This window comes from Strigops habroptila, chromosome 15 (assembly GCF_004027225.2).
Source record: "Strigops habroptila isolate Jane chromosome 15, bStrHab1.2.pri, whole genome shotgun sequence".
Taxonomy (NCBI): Eukaryota; Metazoa; Chordata; class Aves; order Psittaciformes; family Psittacidae; genus Strigops; species Strigops habroptila.
The window spans coordinates 1,955,197-1,979,191 of NC_044291.2; the positions used below are offsets into that span (position 1 = coordinate 1,955,197).

A 23,995-nucleotide genomic window follows, 5' to 3' on the forward strand; every position below is an offset into this window, starting at 1 on the left:
CTTTAAGCAGTTACAACACAGTAGTGACAGACGGCTCTCAAGCCTGTGTGTGAGCTCTGTGAATGAAAGGTTTTGAACTGCTGCAGCTACAGATGTTGTTAACTTGTTCTCCTTCTTGACCTTCTGTGTTGTTCCCCATGCCTTCTCTTGTAGGAGAAGTTAAAATTGGAGAATATGCAGAGATTATTCCAGTGTCAGCAAGGGGAAGTAGCTTGGCAGGAACAACTGCTCGAGAAGGACCGTCAGGAAAATGAACATCTGGTTTCTCAACTGCGCACTCTGCAAAATAACATCGAGGCTTTGAATAAAGACAAGGAAAAGCTTGAGGACGACTGTCACGGTTTGGAGAAGAAGTTGTCACAAACCAGAAGGTGGGGGGGGAATATTTTTTCCTGCAAAGATCAGAAGCGATGGGAAGTGCCTTGAATGTCTGTTTATCATAATTAAAGCTAAAGCTATAACATTGAGGTGCCCAATTGTACAGAATGTGCTGCTTCTTGTATGCTGTGGAGGTTTTATTTTAAGCATGTCTACAGCAGACTTACAGCAAATACTCAGCCATGGAGCTGATGAATGCACAGCATTTGTTATGCCATGGCAGTGCAATGCCAAGTGTTATGAAAAGCAGAATGTTGAGGCTTGGAACAGGACAGCTGTCTCGCTCTGTGACTACCAGGTAGTGTCTGCTTGAGCTGAGAGAACTTGTACTGAAATGCAGCTGGTTTCTGGAGTGCTCACCAAGTGCTTCCAACAAACCACGAGCATGTTCACATTTTACAGAGACTTGGCTGCTACTGAAGAGAGCAGCAGAACTGCATTGTCCAGTGTAGAAAAAATGGAATTGGATGTCAAGAACCTGCAGCAGGAGGTGGATCTGCTGAACAAACAGAAAAAGTCACTGACTGGAGAGATTACTGTTGTACAGAAGGATCTTCAAGGTAAAGATCAACTTCTGGTTTTAAGCTGCAATACATTTTAAGAGAAATGGTGTTAAAAGACACACTTTAACTGTACTGGATGATATTAAATATATCCAACATGCTCACAAATCTACAGGCAGAAAGAATTTAACATGTTAAAAAGAGAGAATTTTTAGGAACTGTTTTTCTATTCTTTATTCTTCATTTCGGAGACGAGCTGATCTCCCTGGCTGGGTATTTATTGCACTTTGCTGATTGACAATCTCTGTCACCAAATATTTTTCTAGAAAAAACAGAACAACTCGAAACACTGAAAGGAGAATTAACTGACTGCAGGCAACAGCTTCAACTAGTAGAACAGGTTAGTGTTAGTGAATATGTACTTCTTTTCATGCAGTGAGTGGATTGGTGTGCAGAAAGGAGGGAGAAGATACTTAAAAACCCAAATAAGCAGCATCTTCTGTGTTTTTATCTGGTGGTTCCTATTGTGTTAATTCTCTCAGTGGCTGGTTTAAATAGATGGTAATCTTCAGTGGGATTAGGGGTGATCAGTTATGTTCTGTCAGTGAAAGCCTTTTAGCCAGAGAGCTGTTACTCTTCCCAGTGAGTTATGTCACCTGGTTTTATGTTTTACATTGCAGGATTTGAAAACAAACACGAGGCATCAGGATGAGTTGCTTAGAGAACAGGCAACCCTGAAAGAAGATATCCTGGAGTATGTAAGGAAACGTAAGGATTGCCAAGAGAGACACAAAAAGAGGGAGACCCAACTGCAGCAGCTCCAGAAAGAGATTGAAGAGAAGGAAACAGAACTAGCCAAACAAGAAGCGGTAATGACCCTGCTGACTTGCCTCTTTCTCCTGACCTCTTAAAACAGGCAGGCCAAAAGGTTTGGGGTACAAGTTTACAAATAACAAAGCAGTGCTTTAAGAAACATGAAGCCTCATTTTTAGGGGAATAGCAGCAAACAAAAAGCTTCAACATTCAGTTTTGTTTTAGTGAAAACTAGTGTGTCACAAGGAAGGACCTTGTCTTCCTTCTGGGCAGGGTCACACTGATACCAAAACTGCTGTGGAGCCAGCAGTGGCCATGGAGCGCAGGAAGGGCAGGGTGAGGGCCCTGCAGTGTTGTGTCTTGGCTGCTGGTGTTGCTGCTAAGGGCGAGGAGATGGATTAGGACAGATTCTTTATAACTCTGTTCTGTCAGCCCCCAGGAGGCAGCAGCTGGATGTAGTTCAGAGAACTTCCCATGCTGTTGATTTCTCTTGGGAGATGAGCAGACTATGGACAGTACCTGAAATGATACAATGGATTGCAAGTGAAACTAATCACGGTTTAATTCCAGCTCTGTTCCCTAATGCCAAAACTAAGCAGAGAAAAGTCCAGGGCTGCTTTATCCTGGTTTTGAGTGGATCACTATTGGCCACAAGCTTTTCTTTTCTCTTCTGTGGTATTTCTGTGCAAAGCCCATCAGCTGTTGATGAAAAGTTGGGCTTAATCATATATTCCTGTAGTAAAATTGAGTTGGCTGAACAGTTTCAATAAAGTGTTAATCAAAGGAAGAACTGAGGGAGCTGTATAAATAAGAAAGGCAAGAAAAATAGATAAAGCTTGTTTGTCAGTGGGGATTGTTCAACTATAGTTCTTTCCAATTTAAGCTGCTTTAACTTCTGTAATGTCTCTTGGCGGTAGTATCGGTTTTCACTGAGTTGGTACTAGTGAGGTGGTGTTTCTCTTGGCAGATTCTTCATCGCCTCAAGCAAAACTCAGAGCGTGAAGGGAAAAAGCTGGAAGAATGTACTGCTAAAGCGAAGGATCAGAAAATCCTACTGGAAAAGGAGCTGACAGAGCAACAAGTGAAACTGGAGCAGGCAACAGCAAAAGTCCGGCTGGCAGAGGAGAACCTCGGGCTGCTGGAGAAGGAGGAGTCCCGCTGTGCAGCACTTGAAGAAACTGTCAGGAAAAGCAGTAAGAGTCGTTGCACAAATAAATTGTTACCATCTGGGGGCTCTGGGTCTGATGAAACCAGCAGATATTTCTGTAGTCGCACTTGGTTTCTAATGCAGCACATGGATTCACTCTTGATCCTTGACTTGCTCAGAGAACTGAAATTCTAAAGCCAGCCGTGTTCTGTCCCCTCTCACCTTGTGTCAGTGTTTCTACAACCACTGCTCAGCAGATTGTGCATTTGAACCATGTCTGATGTGAAGCCAAGGTACTTAAGTTTCTTCTAATAAGGGTTGTTTTTACAAAATGTTACTTACAGAACATCAGCTCGCAGAAAAAGAATTTCAATTACAACAAAAGAATAGAGAAATACAGTCTCTTCAGAAAGAACTGGAAGTCTCCAAGTCTGAGCTGAACCATCTCCAAGATCGGATAGCATCAGAGAGGAAAAAGGCAGGAAAGAGAATCCTGAGTCTGAAAGAAGCAATGCAAATGCAAAGGATGCAGTTTGAAAGAAGACTGCAGGTAAGTCCTGGCTGAGGGGAGAGTGTTGGGGATTCGGGTTGTTTTTAAACAGCAAAATGATAGAACACTCGTTTTTATCGCAGGAGGAACAAAGTGATGCATTAACTTCACGCTAGATAGAACCTGGGGCAACCACACTCTAGTATTTCTAGATCATGCTGCAGAACACCTCTGGTTACTCCTATTTAATGCTGTTTCCATCTTCTAACTTGTGTTTTGTGGGTTCTCCTGCCTCGGTGTGCTGCGGTGGATGCTCGCAGTAAAAAGATCTTTCTGCATTTTCCTAGGAACAAAAGCATGAAAACAACTGTTTGCACAGTGATGTAGCAGCTGCTGAACAAATAGCACACGGTAACTGTGAGCGAGCAAAGCGCCTTACTATGGACCTTGACCACATCCAGTGGGACTACAGGGATCTCCAGTCCCAGGTATAACTGAGTAGCCGAGTACAAGTGGGGGTGAGGGAAAGCCTGGTTGTCCCACAAGTTTAACCTGTACTGGTTTTGAATCTCCTCCTCTCTGCTGTATCACAGTTGGCTTCAGCCAAGAATTAAGACTCCTGCTCCTGTTTACATTAACATTTGGCATAACTAGCACTTAACAACTCGTTAGTGCCAGCCTGGGCGAGCAGTTGCTTCTTTTGATACTCACTTTAGTATAAAAAGGTGACTGAATGTTATGTGACTCCTTGTCCTTCAACAAATCCTTTATAAATTGTTTCTAATCCTTTAAAACGCAATGGTGATGCTGTTCTGTGATGTAGGTGAAAACTCAAGAAGACCTGGAGAACAGACAAAGGGAAATGGAGAATGCAGCAACGTTGCTTAAACTGGAGGTTGAAGATGAAATTAGGACGGGGTTTAAATCTTCAAGCCCATCTTCTCTAGACCCACTGGACAATTCGGAAGCATCTTCCGGAGCAGAGGGAAGTTTGCAGCGTGAATCTGACACCTCAGAGGATCCGTTTGCTGCTGCTGACAAGAGGCTCTTCTCACTGGAAGAAAAGTTGAACCTTTCTAGAGTCTTCTTAATGGTAAAACACTTTTGGAAAGTAGCTGCTGCCCGTGTGCACCTCTTGCTCCTGTGTGGTACCTGTAGCTGTTGTGGTCATTCCTGAATGTGCTTTTCTCTCCAACAGGATGAACAGTGGCGTGGGGAGGCTCTCAGAGAGAAACTGCAGCAGCACGAAGATCGGCTGAAGGTGGCTCATCCCATCTCCTCCCTGTCCCACTAACACCTCCCGTGGCTCCCCCCATAACCCACATGAAGGACCCAGTGGGGGATCCTTCTCCCGCACTGGCAGAGCCGCTCTGGGCCCCTGATGAGCTACAGAGTGCCTCTGGGTGGGAGCAGTACAAGAGAGCCTGGCACCTGCATGCTGTAGCAAGAGGAATAATTTTAATTAACAGTTAATTGGATTTTTGAGTATTCCAATGAGATTCCCTCATTTACATCATGCTGTGGTCTACTGGCAATGGGGCTAATGACAGTTCAGGAGCACCCACAATCAATATAAGTACAGGGGGTGGCCAAGTTCAGCTAGAACATACATGTTGCTCTCTCTTTGGGCAGTTAATGACAAAGGCTCTGGAAATGGAGCTTCTTCCTCACTTGGGTGGAGGTGGACTACTTAATTTGCAACCCCCCTGCCACCTGCTTATGGGCTGGGACTCCCAACACCACCTCCCTGAGGGCTTGGCTTGAAGGTCATCAGCCTTTTTAAATACAGACTTGAAAATTATGCTTCCTGGGTATAAACAGAAGTAATGATTGCTTCAGGCTCGGCTCCGGCAGTGCATGTCCAAGCAAGTGGAAGTATTAATCAGAGGAAAACAGCAAACCGAGGGCACCCTTCACAGCTTGAAGCGCCAGGTTGACGCACTGGACGACCTCGTCAGCAGCACTGCTTCAGATTCACTGTTCCCAGCCCAGAGCTCGAGCCTGGTACCTCCACACGAGGTTCTGAACCTAACAAAACCTCAGGTAATGCTCTGCTGTGTGCAGGAATTCTGGGTTTGGGTCTATCACAGCCGTATGTCCACGATCTTAGAGGCACGGTGGGGGTTTCTGAAGGTGGTGTGATTGTACTGTACCTCTGTTTACTCTGGCAGTAGCCAGGTTGTTTGAGAAGGGTAAGTTCTTTATGGAACCATAAATGGTTGGGGCTGAAGGGACCTTAAAGCTCGTCCAGTTCCAACCCCCTGCCACGGGCAGGGACACCTTCCACTAGAGCAGGTTGCTCCAAGCCCCTGTGTCCAACCTGACCTTGAACACTGCCAGGGATGGGGCAGCCACAGCTTCTCTGGGCACCCTGTGCCAGCGCCTCAGCACCCTCACAGGGAAGAGCTTCTGCCTAAGAGCTCATCTCAGTCTCCCCACTGTCAGCTTAAAGCCATTTTCTTGTTGTTTTGTTTTTTAAAAGATTAATGTCTCTCTAATTGAACACATTAGTTTATTCCTCTGACTCACTTTCTCCAGGCTGCTCTGACGAGACTCACCCAAGGCCCCAGCAGGGCCGCAGGACTCCCCACAGTGGCACAGATGACACATTCCTGCTCTCCGGGAGCATCCCAGTGAAGCCCAGAGGTGAGATGGGAACTTCACCCAGTCACAAGTGGCCTGAAGATTAAGGCTTGTAAGTGGTGGCAGCCCCAGGGCAGGTCTGGGCCCTCACATGGTGCTGCCCCTTGCCTGAGAGCATTCCTGCAGTTGGGATCCTCACGGATGATGCTGGTTGGGCTCTTGGAGGTGTATTTTCACCAATGGTGGGAGTGAGCTGCTGAGAGCTCTGACATGACATGGAGAAACCACTCTGGTGGTAACCAGCTTCAGTGGAAAGCTGCTGCCACCCTTGCTCTTCCAGCAGCGCTTCCTGTCTTTAACAGGCGTACACAGCCCAGCACCCAAACCCCAGTTACACGAGTCATGACACCAGCCTGGTACCCCAGTGTTCCTCTGTAATGGTTTAAGTTAAAAACCCCTTTCTCCAAGAGCTGCCCTACAGCAAAAGAGCAGAGCTGGGTCTGTGGGGAGAGCTGGGGTGACACCTTCACACTTCTACCTCTGCTGTGAGCAGGCGTTTGCCAGCGCTGGCTGCAGGGCCCGCGCCGCACTGTGAAGTCTTTGTACGATTCAATAACTGAGCTTTATGTATAGAAGTTGGGTTTTTTAAACTATTTTAAATGTAAGGTTAAATGTATCCAAAACACCATCTCCTGGTTTGGTGCAGGTACAAGCTTTTGAAAGGTAAGAGGGACAGAGTTGTCACTTACCTGTTGGCCAACACATGGATGTTTTAAATGAGTGCTTCCTTAAAATAAACTGACACTTGCTGTTACCTGGGGGTGGCTGGTGGTGGTTTGTTGTTTCCATGGGTTGGGCTTGCTGCAGCATGGGCTCTTAGGACAGCAGTAACATGCTCCCAGGACTGCAGAAAGTGAAACTTGTCCAAAATTGGTATTTCTGCCTCTGTAACTGTGCTCCTGGCTCCCATGGGTAAGCATTCGGTTACAGTTCATTCTCTGGAGGCTTTGCAGCATCACTTCTGAAGCATATGCCAGTGGTTTCACAGGGCTCCAAGCAGCTTGCTCTGTTAGTAGTGAGAGAACCACATGTAAAGCCTTGCAGCAGCAGCATGAGGAGCTGTGCGCTCTCAGGCACATCCTGTCCCCCTCCACCCAGTGCCTCTACCCCAGCCCTCAGCCCTCCTTTCCATCCAGACAGCCCTGGAACTCATCCTCAGTCCCGCCTTCTCATCCACATGGTCACTGTGGATCTTCTCTGTGCAGCAACAAGGGGTCACACTGTATTGGGACTGAACAGCACAACCCTGCTCTGCGTGGTTGGTCTGGGCCTGTCACACCATGAACAGCCTGGGCTTCAGCAGAGACAGGCACGCTACTGTTGGGAAAAGCCTGTGGAGCTTTCACCACTTCGAACACAAACACCATTGCCACATTCCTCATCCCCAGCTGAAGGAACCACATAGACTCATGGAATGGTTTGTGTTGGAAGGGACCTTAAAGCTCATCCAGTTCCAACCCCCCGCCCCAGGCAGAGACACCTTCCACTGGAGCAGGTTGCTCCAAGCCCCTGTGTCCAGCCTGGCCTGGAAGGAGCTGCTGTCCTCAAGCCCCAGCTGCCTGTGCCCTGGATGGGACATCACCTCAGCCTGGTACCCCACACCAAGGAACCACCCCTCCTGTCACAGCCCAAGCAGAGGGGCCGTCAAGAGCAAATAACAGAGGCCAGGGCAGTTTATCTAGATACAGGTACTTTATTTACAAATATTTAGATTAATAGCATCGTTACATCAAATGAGGAGTACAGCAGTCCAAACAGCTCCTTTCTGTGACAGAAACAATGAGACCTACTGTAACTGGGAGGACAGGTATTGCACCTCAGCAAGCTGGAGTCATTACAACATTTACTTCACAGCAGCAGCAGGTCGTGGTCCCTGGGCAAACCCTTTGTGGTGCAGCCTCGGTTGAAGCAGGATGTGAGCTGTAGATCCTGAACATACCCATCTACTTAAGAATATTAGTTAAAAAAAGGACTAACCAGACAAAACAAAGGGACAGTGCACAAGTTACCCAAATCCTATTGTCTGCACATTCCAGTTTTGGCTTTGATTTAACATTGACTGTACAATACTCTGGTACCACAGTTTACTTACAAGTCTGAACATTGTAGTTTTAGTGTCTAGGGAGGGATTTTAAGACTACTTTGTATTTTAAACCCTGCAGCAAGACTAAAATAGGACATGTGACTATGGTTAAGCACAGGCCCCTGCCATTTTCAAGCCAAGTGCGGTGTTTCCCAAGTGCAGTTTCATGCGAGCTGCGTGTACAGCCACAGTGAACCCACAGCAACACCCTCAGGTGCATGGTCACCGCCTGACATCTCCCTTTGATACAGCATTACAGGTTGTGTCACCCCGTGAAGGATGGACTCAAAGGCTTGAGAAGCCCAAGTCTTACAGAAACCCTCACGCGGGCCTGTTAAAAATACAAGAGTAGTTCCAAATCCCTAGAGAGCACAGGCGCTGTTGACTGTCCAGTCCAGGCTCTGACCACTGGAAGAGTTACAGGTAGAGAAGCGCAGGATGTGCGAGAGAAGCTGCCTCAGCGCAGGGCACGAGGCAGGCGACAGCCCAGCAATGCAAAACGCTTTCCCAAGAGCGAAGCGGGTTTTAGCGCGCTGCTGATTGCACACGACGGGGTTAATAAACACCACAGTGCAAAGATGAGACACAGATCCCACTAGTGTTAATGTCTGCGTGGGGACTCGAGCTGCCCCGGCCGCGGGTGACACCAGGGAGCGAGGCCTGCGTTAGTGAGCGGCACTCGGCGCCAACGTGGTCACACACAGCTCGTACTGTACAAACGGGGGGTTTCTTACATACTGTTCTAATGCCAGTAATCATTTTTTTCTTCATTAAAATCATATACACAGGATGTATTTAACTGTTAGCTCAGTTCCTTCAAATTTTATACATATTTACGTTCTGTTAACAAATGGGAAGGAGAAAAGTGGCAAAAAACCGACGTAAAGCTCCGAGCACGTGTCCCTGTGCACGCTGCGGCGCCAGCCCGCCCCGACCCCACACACACCACAGGGACATCCTCCAACAGAAGCACATTGTTACCCAGCCCCTCGCTACCATCGGAAGTCATTTCACAGCAAAAAACTCATCCTTTACTACAGACAGCTCTAAACGGTTAGAGGTGGGGGAGAAAGGCCAAAGAACCATCAAATTAAACCGTACAAGACAAAGCCCTGCGAGAGTGTGAAATCATGAGTCCAGCATCAGTGCTTGGTTTAAATTAGGTATCGGTGACACTATCACAAGGACAATCAAGGAAAAAAAAAAAAAACTTCTAGATTTACCATGCAGGAGAGGTTTTATTACTCTACTTGCCTTTGATAACCTGATTACATCTAACGTTGTTTAGCAGTTTAGTACTGTGTTAAACTTGTCTCAAGAGTTTTAATTAAACCCAGTAAGATGTACAGAAGACAGGGCAGCAGTCAAAAGCACCGCTCCCGACAGACAGAGGTGAAGGGTCAGAAATGGAGCCAGGGAACGGAGGTCACTAGCAGCCGCAGCCTTCTCTCTGGGGCTGGGGTTCACTGGTTAGCCGCCCGCCCTGCGGAGCCGATGGCTTGTGCTGTACACCCGATTCTGCAGCGTTCAGATCCAGGCTTCCGTCTTGGATGTTCTGGTAGATTTTCTTGGCAGCCTCCAGGAAGGCATCCTCGACGTTCTCTCCGCTATGAAGAGAGCAGCAGGAATTACTCGGGCAGGGCAGGATGTGGAGGCAGATGGCTACAGACACCCTGCTGGGACATGCCTGTCTCCTGGCATGCAAGAATAGCTTTTGGTACCTAAAGCAGATGCGCCACCAAGTCCGACAACCCATCCTGGGACAGCCTTCAGGAGGCTGTCTAGGCTCCCTACCCATTTAACCTACTGGGACCAGCCAGGAGGAAGAAATACATTCCCAAACACCAAGAAGCAAAAATCAGCACGGAGCCACACATGCAGCTGTGTGGCTGCAAGCTCAGGAGCCACTGTTAATCAAATCCTTTTTAAGGGTTCCATCCCCAGAGTGCCAGTTGGAACCACATTTACTGGTGTCACTGCAGACCCGATCACTGCGCTCCAGCAGCTCCCCAGCCATCGCAGCCTGCCCCAAGCCCGGTGCAGTGACTCCTCTCAGTGACCAAAGGGACTGGCTGCTCACTGCAGAACTTGCTTATGGCTCAAGGCACCTGAGGGAAGGGATGTCTAGTTGGGGACCACTTCTAGCCACACAGACACATTCTACACTCAAATACTGTCTTAAAATTCGGATTCAACAAGTCTTTGCCTGAAATGTAGTGAGGACCAATTCCCCACTTACCTTCAAGTCAAATCTGGCATGATTGAAACTGCTTTACATATCTCATCCTTTAAGAGAACTCAAAACTGGCGGGTTTTTTGGCTTTGCACTTGTAAAACCCTACTATACCTTAACTATAGCTGTACTTAGTCATAACCAATATAATCCTCTTAAATTGATCACATCTGAATCACAGTTGTAGACGAAGGTAACTTACGTTTTTGCACTTGCTTCAAGGAACAATAAACCTGTTCAGAAACAGAGGTTCAACAATCAATGCATGATACACTCCAAAGAGCCCTAAATCAGCCCCATTGCAACCTCCACATTACATGCAAGACACTGTTTTAGCACTAAACAATCTTTCATGACTAAGTTAAGGCATCGACACACAAGCTGATTCCTAGAACGAAGCACATTAGAGTCAAGCCAGACCGAGACACAGCAGGAGTTTGCACATACAATTACATTACTTTTGAAGCATAAGCTTGCAACTACCAATGCTGAGGAGTCACTTGAACATCACTATCCTGTAGGAAAAACAACAGCTCAAGAGAACACACACCATTTTCTTCAGCAAATTGTTTGGCTTCTTCATATGTGACATCCCTCTGTGCTTCCAGATCTGCTTTGTTTCCTATGAGGATTATCACCTGGTTCAGAAGAGAGAAAATTAGTCTGGGAAAAAGCTGATGAGCTTTTCACTACCACGCTCATGATTAAGACAAAACCCCAAGAGGAGGCATGCAGAAAGCCGTGCACCTTCAGAACACTGCTCGAGCAGTGCCCCCTCCAGAAAGCCTGGAACAGCAGCTCCTGCTGTTGCTTTCAGCTGCTTTAGGCTGTTCTCATGAGATGAAGTCCTAAAAAGCAGCAGTCCTACACTCCTACTGTGTACTGGTGAGAGTTGTGCTCTGAACCACTTCCTGTATTTGTTTAATCATGTGCTAATCCAGCCAGAATCTTTCCAAGTTTTCTTTCATCACAGCAGAGTCTTCCCACGAGCTTGGTGCTGAAGTGTTTTAGAGGCATTGGGAAAAAGACTTCAGTGAGCAACAGTTGCAGCTGCCTGGACAACAGCTTTGTGGTATGGTCAGAGACAGAGAAACCACCTCCTCCCCATTCTCCAGAAGTCCTGGTCAGCTTCTGCCAGAGATCCCATTTCTATTTCAATCTAATGACATCGTATTCACCTCACTGCTACCACAAAGCAAGAAGTGGGAACAAAAGTTAAGGTTTGGCCCAATTCAATCACAGTTTTGTCTCCAACTGCTGAGAACAGGCCCCTGAGAAGTGAGAAACACAAGACTTCTAGAAGAAACCAGGGCTTCCCTGCACAGAGGCCTGGCCTTATGCTCCGGGTGCAGTAAGGGGAGAGTCACTGGTACACTGTAAAATGGGACATAAGAGTGACTGGAGCTAAAGTAGCTGAGAGAACACAGGCAGCTTATTTCAGAGAACCCTGCTACCACTGCAGATGCTTTGGCCCAAGCCCTCCACCTCTTGCTCGGAGAGAAGCAATCTTGTTTTCAAGCCAAATAAAGCCCAACTTACAGTATTTGGATTGGTGAGGTTCCTTGCATCTGTCAGCCAGCTGCTTAAGTGATTATACGTACTTCTTCTGCAAGGAGTCAAGCGAGAACAGTTTTAGCCACACCATCTTTTAACACACTTAAGTGCCAACAGCACAGTCAGCACCCATTGAGCACCCTGGTGTCTGTCATCCCAGTTCTTCCCCCCAGTCTCACGACAAACGAAGCAGCAGCATCTTGTTTGGACCTGGACCATGATTTCAACATGCCAGCTTCAAACCCCCTGAGCAACTCTGAGAGCACAGTGAGGCACCAACCTGTGCTCCTGCCTTCACAAGGGCAATGTTTATACTGCTTAGTACAGAACACATTAAAGGATTTCCTGTCAGATACTCTTGCAGAATAGTGTACAGTGAACAGCACTTTGGTAACAAACAGTGCATAAACTCATGTTTTACTCAAGATTTACGCAAACAGGAAATACAAAGAAGAATACCAAGAGCAGCCCCAGAGGAAGATGTGGGAGACATAAGTATTTCATGTGGCACATCTAATTAATTATTCTTTTAGCAGCATCTTTAATTTTCACCGATAAAAAGAATATGGGATGGCTTCTGTACCATCTCATTTTGCTGGAGGAATACACTGTGAAGAGGCCAAGACTTGGACTGCTGCAATGCTCTCATCTCTACACAACCTGTTAAGCATGTTTACGTAGCCCACTGCAACACAGGTAATATTCTGTCCTGTGCCTACTCTAACAACATTCCTGCCAGGTAAGCAGCAATATCCATTGCCTCCCAGGAAGAGAAAAATCCATGTACTGAAGAGCAAATTTTAAGGACAAAACCAGTTCTTCCAACAACTTCAGCCCAAGCAGTCAAGGCCCAAGATCCTCAGACCTGTCAGCAGGGAAGCCTTCCAAGAAAAGCAGCTCACATAACTCCTTATGTTTCATTTTCAGCTCTTTAAATACTTCCAAGTGTTTTGAAGTGTGTCCTTCACACAACAGGACACAAACCCATCCAGACTGAGTCCTTTAAGTGAAGGGGACAGACAGGACAGCACACACAAAGCTGTGGTGTCCAAAGAGCTCCTTAGGCACATGCAGGGCCACGGTACGAGACGCGCCAGTCCAAGCACCTCACCTGGTGATGTCGTAGACCATGAGAGCTCCCGCGGCTCCTCTGTAGTAGCTTCGTGTGACAGCCCGGAATCTCTCTTGTCCTGCTGTATCCCAAATCTGTAGTTTAATTTTTTGGCCACTAACTTCAATTATTCTTGTGCCAAATTCAACACCAATTGTGTGGGGACAGTCTGCCATAACTGTCGTGAAAAATAAGAGCAAAGATCAGATCTTTCTAGCACAAGGTCTCCTTGCTACAAAGATACTCCTACCACCAGTTTTCAGTTACCTTGACTAGATCTTCAGTCTCTAAGCAAGCATTTTTACAGCTGCAGTACCCAAACTGTATCACTCCAGAAATAAAATGAAGTATTTCCTGAACTTCTTAACAGTTATGGAATTCTCGCCTTCTCTGCAGCGCATACACTGATGCTCTCTGGCCATATCTATCATAAGGTATCAAGTCAGCTGATTCTCAGTCTCTCCTTGCAGGAAAAGTTAACCATTTGAATGCACTAGAAAAGGTAGCTTTTAGGGAATGACCAAGGTACAGTTAAAAGTCTGTAGGACAGCTTCAAAACCAAATACCCAAGTTGTTCCAGACGGGGTAGTAGCATGATTGTCCACAGGGAAAAGCCAATTTGATAAGTAGCTACCAACACAGCAAATCAAACCCCAAAAGGCATCTTTCTAAATAATAACTTCATCTTAATAAGCTCACCTTTAAGAAAGATGAAGAAATGCAGGATGAGTGCCTATTCAAGCTATCTACAGCTGGTGACAGCGTTGTAGTAGAGGTGTTTGGCATGTCAGTTTGGTTGTACTGCTTCAGCTTCATGCTGACAGACTAAGAACAAGGCACACCCTCACCAAGAATCTGACCATAAGCAAAGCAGCATTTAAACAATTGACCGATAGGGAATTTTAATTAAAAGCAACTGTTTAAAAAGTTCTATTTCTACCAGAAACAGTGTAAACTGTAGCTCCTACCCACTTACTGTGATATCGAGTGGTGCAGAGTAAAGACTGACTTTGTACTAATAAATACCTACAGGCTTAGCCCCTGAGTGAGAGCTACATGGGATGCCAGAGAGGTAACAGCCACCATAAACTCCAATGCAACAGACATGAAGAATTGAAGCTAATTCTCAATTAGTGATGATAGGATAGATAAAAAACACTGCAGTTGAATCAGACTGGAGTAAACCTTAAACACCATCACACAGGTCATGAACCACAGCAGCTACAGAGAATGACAGGGCTACTTAAGTCTACAACAAAGAGAGAAAAGGGAATCTTTTTCTTTTTGAAGCCATTAACAGCACTAAAAACCTCCATTGCTTGTGCAGAAGCTACACCAGTACTGAAAACATGCACATTTCAGACAGGAAATTTCACTTGGGTCAGAAATCCCCAGAAAACCTGTAAAAACAGGCAGAGTCTTTCCCCTCATCACAGGCAGGACTGACTGAAGCAGCAGTTTTGCCTTTAATACATCAACATTTTGTTTCTGCATCTGCAGGAGTCAAAAAATAAAATCCGAGCGAGTACAATGCAAAGCCACACAGATGAAGCCAGACACCACATCAAGCTCATGCACGATGGAAGCAGAGAGGCAGGAAAGAGGGATGAAGCATACCAGCGAGAAGAAATATGGTGAATTGAAATACTCACACTTCTTTTCTGTAAATTGATGAAGCAAACAGGACTTTCCTACACCCATGTCCCCTGTTACAGAAAGAATAGTTAAGGCTGACACCACATCACTGTTGCAAAAAGCATGTTTCCTTCATCCCACACTAGGAACGGTACAGACACAGGCAGATCCTTCCTTGGGTCTTGCAGGCGGTGTTTGTACCTGGCCTCAGACCTTAAACTCATCAACTTTTGCACTACTTTTGGTAACAGGGTTGCAAGCAAGGATGGAGCAGACAACTCAAAGACAATTCAATCTGTATTACTGATTTTACAACTGCATTTCACAAGGTCATGAGAAGCAGACCTGTAAGAAACTGAAATGTAAAATACACCGAGTGCGTTGCCATGCTCCCATCTTACTTGCAACTGCTAGTAAAGACATCAAACACTGACAACCAACCAGAACACACCAAGAAATTGCTTCACTTCCACTGATCCGCTTGCACAATGCCAACAGGGAGAAGGAGCAAGATCTGTTAAGAACCAAAGCTTCCCCAGGCTGAGGCTGTCACAGCAGCCCAAGTTACAAACCATTACAAGACTGCAGATCACTTACACCTACACAGGGGCATTAAGAATTAAACAATGAACAGCAAGACCAGTTCTTCCAGGAGAATAATAAATGCAATCAAGTCCCTGGCTCTAAACAGCCAAGGAAGGTGCAGCTAAAAGCCTGACAGAGGGTTAAAGCCTGTCTGAAGCAATGGATTCCAATTAGCACTTGTAATGGATTCCAATTAACACTTGTGTCTTCAGCATAGATTCTAAAACCTTTGAGGCTAATGATGCAGAGGGAAGGTGCTATACAGCAAACCTGAGACAACGACACCCGGTTGTGTTGACTCCCATTCAAGTTTTTCCCTGTTTCAAATTGATTTAGTAATTTTTTTTTCGAAATATAAACTGTATTTTAAGAGGAAGGGACCACACACATATGTTTTCAGGATGCTTTTTTGTAGTGCTATGGAGAGGGCTAAGTGTTCTGGCCCTAACAGTGAAGATGTTCAATAATACTGAAGTACGTTATGTCAAGAACACGTACTGCAAGTGCCCTGCAAGTCCAGGCACTGGGACTTGCCCCCTTCCAAGGTCACCTGCCACCAACCACACAACTCCAGCTCTGTGGTATCCAAAGGTATTTGCTGTTATATTGTCACCTGCTAAAGCTTTAGAGCAAGCAAGGTGATACCTGTGAGGGACTGAGGATGGACAATTAACTACTGAAAGAATCACTCCTATACAGCAAGTAGCAACAGAAGTCACCAAGAGCACAGCCCCAGGGTTGGTAGGAAGGCTGTCATGCACGTACACATCAACACAAACAGGTATGAGCCCAGTGGTACTTACCAATAATGATGTACTTAAAGATGTAGGAATAGTTGTAAGGTGCGGTTGCCATTGTGGCACTAAAACAGAAAACAGAACACATCAGAACTGCTTCTTGTTCACCAGACTCAACCCAATTCATCCACTGTAGTACACATAAGCAAACAAACCCTCCCTTCCCCTTCCTCTCCCCACAGCTATCCTTTCATCCACAGTTCAGGTCTGGGTACTTCCCCACAGTCACTGAAGTAGTGCCATTCAGCAAGACTCCCACATGACTAGCTCCGAACCTCTGTCAGTCAGGCCTCTAAGTAGAAACACACTCACCAAACACCCAATATATGAACTGAGAATTAAATCTGACTCCAAAAGTAAAATCTGAAGAGGTTTAACAAAACCAGCAATTTGGAACTATTACCTCACACTTCTGAGGCTTGCAAAAGGAGCAAAGGAAAGAGCGCAGCTTGCATCAACCATCCAGTAAGAACTACTGGAAAGAATGCTGTAGCAGCCTTAGCTGGGCTCTGACTGCTCCATGCCCATGCCAGAGAAGAGCTACAAGCCACAAATCAGATGTTCAGGAAGTTAGTTAACATCTCTGTGGCTTTGTCAGCACAGCAGCTTACAGCAGCACTTAGCAGGTTCTCTTTTTTTAAGTGAGAGTCAAAATTAGATTGGGGTAAGCACTTCCAATATGCCAGAGTTTCCTATGCGTTCCTAGGTGTAGGAGGAATCAGAGCTGTCTTCAGCTGTGTAAACCTGCAAGGAGCAATAGCTGACTTACCAATTGATACGTCAGTTAACCAGGATTACAAGTCTCTACAGGCCAGATCTTGCCAGTTAACATAAAGGATGCGAAACACCTCCTTTTGTCCCAGGTTTTAAGTTAAAGTAGACACAGTGGGATCAGTTAAGCAAGTGGAAAATTTCTAGTAGGAATTCACCATTTCCTTCCCTGCTCCTGCATGGCAGCTAGCCAGCCCTCAGAAAGCTATGGAAGTTCTTATGAAGAACATTGCTTTAGCCTAGAAAGATTTTCAGCCAGTCATGTGGCATTCACATGACAAACGCAAGCAGTGCTGCAAAGGAATAAACAGCCAGGAAAGCTCACAAGCCTCCAACTTTTGGAAAAGCAATGTATTGTTTCCACAACCACAATTAATCCGTAATAGTGAACCACAGTCATCGGAAAGGTGACTGGCAACAAACCTCATGGCAGCACACAGCCACCACTGCCCAGCAGAGCTCTAAAGCAAAGGCTCTTATCTAGCCCTTGAAGGGGAACCACACCAGCAGGAGGTCGGGACGGGTTCGCTGGGTGCCAGGCACTGGGTGCCAAGCACCTCCGACACGCTTGGCTCAGGATATGGAAACTCTCAACTCCTTCTGTCCCAAGCAGCATGCAAAGCATCTATGCTAAGTCCTATATATACACACACACACACAGAGTTCTATAAAACCAAGTTTAATCCAAGATCGTAAACAAAAAACAGTTTTGGACCATAATTCTTGTATATGTTGGCAAGACACAATTCCTCACCAAGTGCTGCATAAGTTGCAAGAACAGTCGTGTCAATCGAGCCAATTTTAAAGGAAACTTCTGCCATAGCAGAGGGAAATCTCCCACAGCCACCCCACACCACCTTTGTCCTCCTCAGCCTCTGGCAAAGCACCACGTAGTGAACAGACCATTTCTTACCACTGTACTGGGTAAGAATTCACACCCATGGCTGGAAACACGCTGCTCTTTACCAAGCGAGCCAGCAACGTGCCTGCCTTATTGCCTGGAAGATTCCAGAGTTACAGTATCAGCTTCAATATATGCACTGATTATTTTCAACACCAGCAAATAAAGACAAGTAACTGCTCCACAGAGAGCTCAAAATTAACGTGTCACTGTGGAAACACCCAATTCTTCAGAATTTCTGAATCTATATTCACACATTATGCTCTTCCTCTTCTCAGCACGTCCCAATAGCAGCAACATTCAAACTGAGCATCTTCTGATCCAATGCATTTGTTCTTAATTTGCCATTTACTTTCTAAGTAAAGCTGGAGGATTGTGTTCACAGCTCCATTGAGCCTGGTTGCAGACAAGGTTAAAGTGGAGGATTGCCAGGTAAGTGAAAAGTACAAAAGAAAGAAGAGCTTGAAAAGGCCAATTTATACGTGGCAAGTACTTCAGGAGGGCAGCATGAACCGCACTAACATGCACGTGGTTTGAAAGCTCTCTGGTGTGTTCTGAGGAAGGCAGCATCTAGTAACTTACACTGTCTAAAAAAAAACCCCAAACAATCAGCATCAAGGTAGGGAACCACTCATGTGGCTATGAATGTGTCCTACAGAAGCCTAGGTCACCCTCTCTTGCTTCACAGGCTTCTAAGGTGGCTAAGGAATGCCAAGGACTCAGAAATACTCAATGTTTCCTGTTCCCAAGCACATGACTTTACAATATTGCTGTATGGAACAAGCGAGGGGAACTTGTCCCACTTCCAAGCTTGCAAGAACCATCCCTGGAAGGTGAAGGCTTTTTGTCTTTTAAGAATGGACAAACTGGGAACTCTGTTCAGGCTACATCACAAAAGGAATTTGAAGTCTCTCAACTAGAATCTTTACTGCTGTTTGACTGGTTTTGCTTGCTAATGTATGTCAATTCCCACTCTAACTATGCTATTTCAATATAAAAGAAACTGTCACTGCTTTGCAACATACGCATTGAAATCAGCTTCTGCTTCAGAGTGAGTTAGAAAACCAAATCCTGTGCTTGGCAACAGAAACAGGTGGGAAGGACTAACTTCAAGCCATGTCTCACTGCTAAAACTTCACCCTCGTTCTTGCAGTGACAGTAGGCCCCTAAAGGAGGTGAGAGATACCACACAGCCCACTGTGTGCAGCCAGACCTAACACACACTGGCCATAGCTTAGACAAACAGCTTACTGAGAGCAACAGCGACAGAAATTAACCTGCGTGTGAGCCTAGACCCTCTCTGAAGTCCCAGAGAGTTTCTGGGTTACTCACCGGGTCCGACAGACACAAGCACTGAAAGCTTGTGGAAACACAGATACTCAGTTTAAACACAATTTTGGGAGTTAAACTGTAAAATCAAGCAACACTTTGGGATTACATTTATTCCAAGGGCCACATTACAGAAAAGATTCTGAAATATTCTATAAATTCTTACTAAAGGCCAGGAATATTTTTTGGAGAGCAGATGACTTTAAAAAACCCCAACCACAAAATAACAAGCTTTTAAACACTAAAATTCCAATAAGGATTAGCAGGAATTCAAACTGTACTCAGATTTTGGAATAAAACTGATATTCCAGAAGGACTCTGTGCTGCAGGGGAAATGCAAGCTAGACACAGAAGCCATGGTGAGAATTCAGCCTCAGAAACCTGACAATCTCAGCATTTACTGCAGAAGGAAGTCAGACAAGAAGAGTGCACAAGAGGATTCAGTAAACACAAAAATATTAGCTACATGTTAATGCAAGGGGCTAACACACACTGACAGCATCACCATCCATAGAAACTGGAGCTCTATCTCCACAGCCCTCTGTTCCAGATGCATGAATCTGAATAATCCCAACATGGGAGGTTGGGGTTTTCCTCTTGGGAGAGCCAAGAACTGCAGGACTGAGCTGCACATAAATACACAGAACTTACCTTTGGCCACTGCTGACATTATACAACACAACATCAAAGTTAATCAACCATGAATTTACTGTTAACAGAAAGCAGGAGTCTGGAAGCTCGGTCTACCTGCCACCTTCCAGGAAAGTCCGCCAACTTGGAACAAGTTTTGGCTCCCTTCTCAGACAGGGGTAATGCTTCCCCAGAGCTTAGAGCTGTATTTCAGGGTGGCAACTAGCCAGAGGATTGTACTTCACCATGCACAGATTTCTGCCAGTTTCAAAGCATGTACAGTTAATTTCTGTACTACAGTTTGGACTGGAAATGTTATAATGAACACTGTCACCATAAGCCATTTGCCACGTATCGACTTCTCCCTTAGAGGCTTTTTTAACTTACAAAAAGTTAAAGATGACCTCAATGAGATCCCAGCGCACCTACTACTCCCCTAGTGCACCTCAGCACTCCTCTAACCAACAAGCACTACACAGGTATGTTGACACCTCACTGCAGCCTTATTTCCATTAGCAGCATACATCTGTACAAGCTGAGATACGGTCCTTCTCGGCACACTGCTGTAATGTTCTTTATCAGAACCCCCTAACTGTAAATATCACATCCACACCAGCTTTCGGGAGACCTGGGCAGTTCCTTCCAGCTCAGCTCAAGGACACGGTCGATTTTAAGTCTTCACTGGATATCATTTGCATAGAGAAATGTCCCAGCTTTATGCTCAGCAAGAAGCAGGACTACTATTAGAGGAGACCAGAACCTGTAAGCACAGGTTTTGTGAGTTAATAGCATCGGCTGGCCAGTCCACAGAAATACCACCCCTGGAAACAGCTACTGGCTTCAGACTGTCTGACAGTTACAGCTTCCTCTTAAAAACACCCCACTCTGCAGGCAGAGGACCAGCTTAGTCAGTCTGAGGCATTCTGCGTTTCATCTGGCCAGGCAGGTGTTCCTTCAGTCATTCCTCAAGGATATGCAACAGGAAAGGATCCCACAGCTGAAGCCCAGGTCCCTTCCATCAAAGGTAATGCCATCACATCATTCCTTTCATAAACTGAAACAACTTTTAAAGAGCTGTTAGCTTCTGCATTTGGAAGAAAATATTAGTTGTGTACAGGGGGAAGCGTATGCAGCCAAGCACTGTTATTTAGAACAGCCTCTAAATCTCAATACACAATTCATAGGTGGCTCTCCTCCTTCCCAGAGCATAATCCTCCTCTTCCCTCCATGTTTATTTAGATGTTAATGAACAGCAAACACTGAGAAGAGATCAATAAGGGGGGAAGAACTGGGGAGAGGCAGAATTGTTTCAGTTCATGATTGCACTATTCCCCTGCCGAAGACCTCTGTCAAACACACACAACAATGTCATCTGACTGGTACCTTAGTAGAGGAGGCTGCTAGAAATACAGTCTAATTGCTTCAGTTGTGGTCTTCCATGAAAATCACACCATACTGGAAGGTAATAACAGCTTTGTCATCAATGAATACACAACAGAGCAGCGGATTCCCTCAAGTCTGTTGTTCACAGCAACCTATGAGGTCTGTTACAATTAAGTTTCATTGTGGTTCTATGACTTCCATCCACCATTTAGGTCTTCCAGAAGATATAAACACCTTGGCCCTCTCTAAGAGGATGGCCCCACAGCCTCCCTGGTCTCTTTATGTATTTTTGCAGGCTTGTCTTTCTAAAGCCCTCTTCTGAGAGCAATCCCAGAGGAATCACATCAGCAGCCTCCTAGCAGCCCAATACTCTCACATCTGCCAGCATTACTTGTTGCTGGCCAGTGCATTACTCATTCTTTAGTTTTAGAGTCATTCTCTTTAGTGTTCCCCATTTGGATTTCATTAGAGCATACAATTAGCACAAGACAGCAAATGTGGCTGAACTGATCTTTGATCAGACAGCGACTCAGCCAGCTTCTTGTGATCTGCTGCTGAACATCACTTTGCATTTCCTCGTTATTCCCATGTCCAGTTACTCCTTCTGGGAAAGCACACGAGGTCTGCAGGCCACCACGCTCAGCCCAACCAGCTGCAGCTGCGCAGAGCCCTGTTCAAGCTGTTCCTGAAGAAATGCATTTGCTATGTTCTTTAATCATGTAAAACATCTTAACTCAGCCTGAGGCCTAGTAAGTATTTCTAAAGACTTCACAGGCGTTCAGTTCCCTTCCTATGTAAGAACTTTGACTCTGTGTATTTTTAGATCAAGGCTATATATCATACTATCATCGCTTTTTGATCTCTTTCAACAGCTATCCAGTTATACACATGCTGTGGTGGTGAGCCTTTAATGGTTTCACATCCTGCTCCATTCAGTTCCTCCATTTTGTTCCCTAAACTTCCTGCATTTGGATGTGCATTTCTCACTAACCACACCCCAGCTCATTACACGTTGTGTACCTGTCCCATCAGCAAGAGCCCTTTCTCTCAGCCATAGTCCTTTATTCATTTGTATAACACTATTTGTCCTATTTCTCCTCTTCCTATAAAACAGTCTAACCTGTAGCACACCTGCAGGTGTAGCAGGAGAACCAAGTTCCAGAGATACCAGGTAAGTGTAGGGACAGCATATACAGAACCAGAAGAGTTTTGTTGTCAAACAGATTAGAACAAGATGTAACTATGTGGAGCCCTCACCTTGGGGAACACAAGTCACAAACACATTCTGAAATAACATTAAGTAAGGTTTATGTTCTTTGTCTCAGAAAGATACAGCAAGATGCAACTCAGGCACAAGCATGTCCCATGAGATGCACAGGATTAAACAAGTCATTTTAAAACATCTATTTACATTTTACATTCTAGTATCTCCAGTAGAACAGGTTTGCTTTCAAACTGCTGTCCTTCACATTAGCTCTTTTTTTTGTTATTCATAACATGGAAAACAAGAGCTTCTTCCTTCCACTCAGATGTGTAACATTTTCAAATCCCTACAAGAAGCCAGCAAATTCCTTTTAAATCCATATTAAGATATGTGATATTTGGTTATTAAGTCCTTCAGGGTTAGGGTTTTCCTCCCATTCCTGAGCAATGCCCAAGCACAAGAGGCCCTCAATCCAAACCCAACACACTCAATATGATATCATCTGGCTACCCGGAAAGTTGGACTTCTGACTTGGGGTTTGAAATGACTTAGGGTCTAGACAGCCCGAGCAAATCTTCTTCACAAAGGGATACTGTTACCTCTGTGAAACATGTCACACAACACCACAGAGCCACACTGTTTCAGGAAGCTAGAAAGCAAAGTGTCCAGTAACCTCCAGAGCAACAGAGCCAGAGACACCCCAACACAGACACACACACCTCTTCCTGGCTTTAATGCAAGGCTAATTCAGCACCATTTCCACTCAAGACAAAGCTATCCACGGATGTTACAGAAACCTTAAGAGCCTGCTGCAAACAGGCAACACACAACTGGGTTAAAACATAGAACTTGCCTTCTGTTTAGCCTGAATTAGCATTGACCAAACAAAACAGACAACACATCCAGAATACTTCAGCTGCTTCCTCGAATAACAAGTGGCACTGCCCTCAGCCCTCATGGAAGTTGTTTTTCTGTCCAAGTTCACGACAGCGCTGGTCAGCGTAAGAATCTCAAGTACAGATGACACACAGTGTAGTATGTACATGCAGTAAACACCCTCCCTGCAATTGCAACAATTAGTAAAGGGCACGCACATATATAACACATATACACCCGCATGAGTACTCGGTGGTGGCGTGTCACAGGGAGTGTGCAGTGCAGAGGAGGAGCGGGAGGCGGTGGCGACAAGCAGTGCAGCAGCGGCCTAGCTCCTGCCCCGCCAGCCTCGCCCCCCTCAGCCCCAGCGGCCCCCTCTCCGTCCTGCCCGCCGCCGGGAGCGGAGCGAGGCCGGCCAGACCCGCCGACGTCGGGGACCGGCGCGCACCTCCCTCCGCGCCGGGCAGCGGCACACCTACGGGGAGCGCGGCCGCGACTAGGCCCCGGCTCCGGGCAGCAGCAGCAGGAGGAGGAGGAGGAAACGTTGCGACCCGGGCCGGGAGCCTGCCCCATACAGCCGGTATGGGCGGCGCGCCCGCCCGAGTGGGGCCCGCCGGCGACCGGACAGCGGCGCGAGGCCTAGCGCTCCAGGCCCGGCCGGGCGGAGAGGCGCCCCTCCCCGGCTCCCCCGTACCTGTGCTCGGGCAGGGGGTGGCTGTGCAGCGTGGCTCTGTCGGCGGCAGCGCGGTTCGGGCCGCGGGCTCTGCGGCGCTGTGCTTCGTGCTGGGCAGCGGCCGGGCCGGGTCTCCGCCGCTCTCCGGAGCTCCCTCAGGCGCGGCTCCGCTGGCTCCACTGCGCCCCCATCACCCCCCTTACCCAAGATGGCGGCGCCCCTCGCACGGGGTTTCCCCTCCCACTCTCGACGGGCG

The 23,995-nt window shown here is 46.3% G+C and overlaps 2 protein-coding genes across 7 annotated transcripts in view; one reads left to right on the plus strand and one right to left on the minus strand.

Moving 5' to 3' along the window:
- The window catches only part of CNTRL (centriolin), a 31,931-nt gene extending 25,203 nt beyond the window's left edge, over window positions 1–6,728 (plus strand). For 3 of the 4 annotated variants that reach the window (XM_030506935.1, XM_030506936.1, XM_030506937.1), the window contains 11 exons: window positions 154–371; window positions 781–938; window positions 1,208–1,281; window positions 1,562–1,750; window positions 2,662–2,887; window positions 3,186–3,391; window positions 3,679–3,819; window positions 4,155–4,424; window positions 4,530–4,592; window positions 5,171–5,374; window positions 5,870–6,728. In XM_030506935.1, the coding sequence (XP_030362795.1) occupies window positions 154–371; window positions 781–938; window positions 1,208–1,281; window positions 1,562–1,750; window positions 2,662–2,887; window positions 3,186–3,391; window positions 3,679–3,819; window positions 4,155–4,424; window positions 4,530–4,592; window positions 5,171–5,374; window positions 5,870–5,968 (1,848 nt within the window). In that variant the 3' untranslated portion in view covers window positions 5,969–6,728. Of the gene's footprint in view, window positions 1–153; window positions 677–780; window positions 939–1,207; window positions 1,282–1,561; window positions 1,751–2,661; window positions 2,888–3,185; window positions 3,392–3,678; window positions 3,820–4,154; window positions 4,425–4,529; window positions 4,593–5,170; window positions 5,375–5,869 lie in introns of those variants that run through there. The other variant, XR_003994470.1, reaches the window with a different exon arrangement.
- A 919-nt stretch (window positions 6,729–7,647) lies between these two features.
- On the minus strand, window positions 7,648–23,993 carry RAB14 (RAB14, member RAS oncogene family). Of its 3 annotated transcripts, none has more exons than XM_030507514.1 (8): window positions 23,761–23,993; window positions 15,979–16,037; window positions 14,608–14,661; window positions 12,956–13,133; window positions 11,830–11,896; window positions 10,841–10,928; window positions 10,493–10,523; window positions 7,648–9,664 (listed from the first exon to the last, which is right to left on the minus strand). In XM_030507514.1, the coding sequence occupies exons 2-8, from the start codon at window positions 16,028–16,030 to the stop codon at window positions 9,487–9,489; spliced, it is 648 nt and encodes a 215-aa protein (XP_030363374.1). In that variant the 5' UTR covers window positions 16,031–16,037; window positions 23,761–23,993; the 3' UTR covers window positions 7,648–9,486. The 3 variants fall into 3 exon arrangements, with proteins under 3 accessions (XP_030363374.1, XP_030363375.1, XP_030363376.1); XM_030507515.1 differs by lacking the exon at window positions 23,761–23,993 and adding an exon at window positions 23,044–23,270; XM_030507516.1 differs by lacking the exon at window positions 14,608–14,661.
- Between the last annotated feature and the right edge of the window lie 2 nt (window positions 23,994–23,995).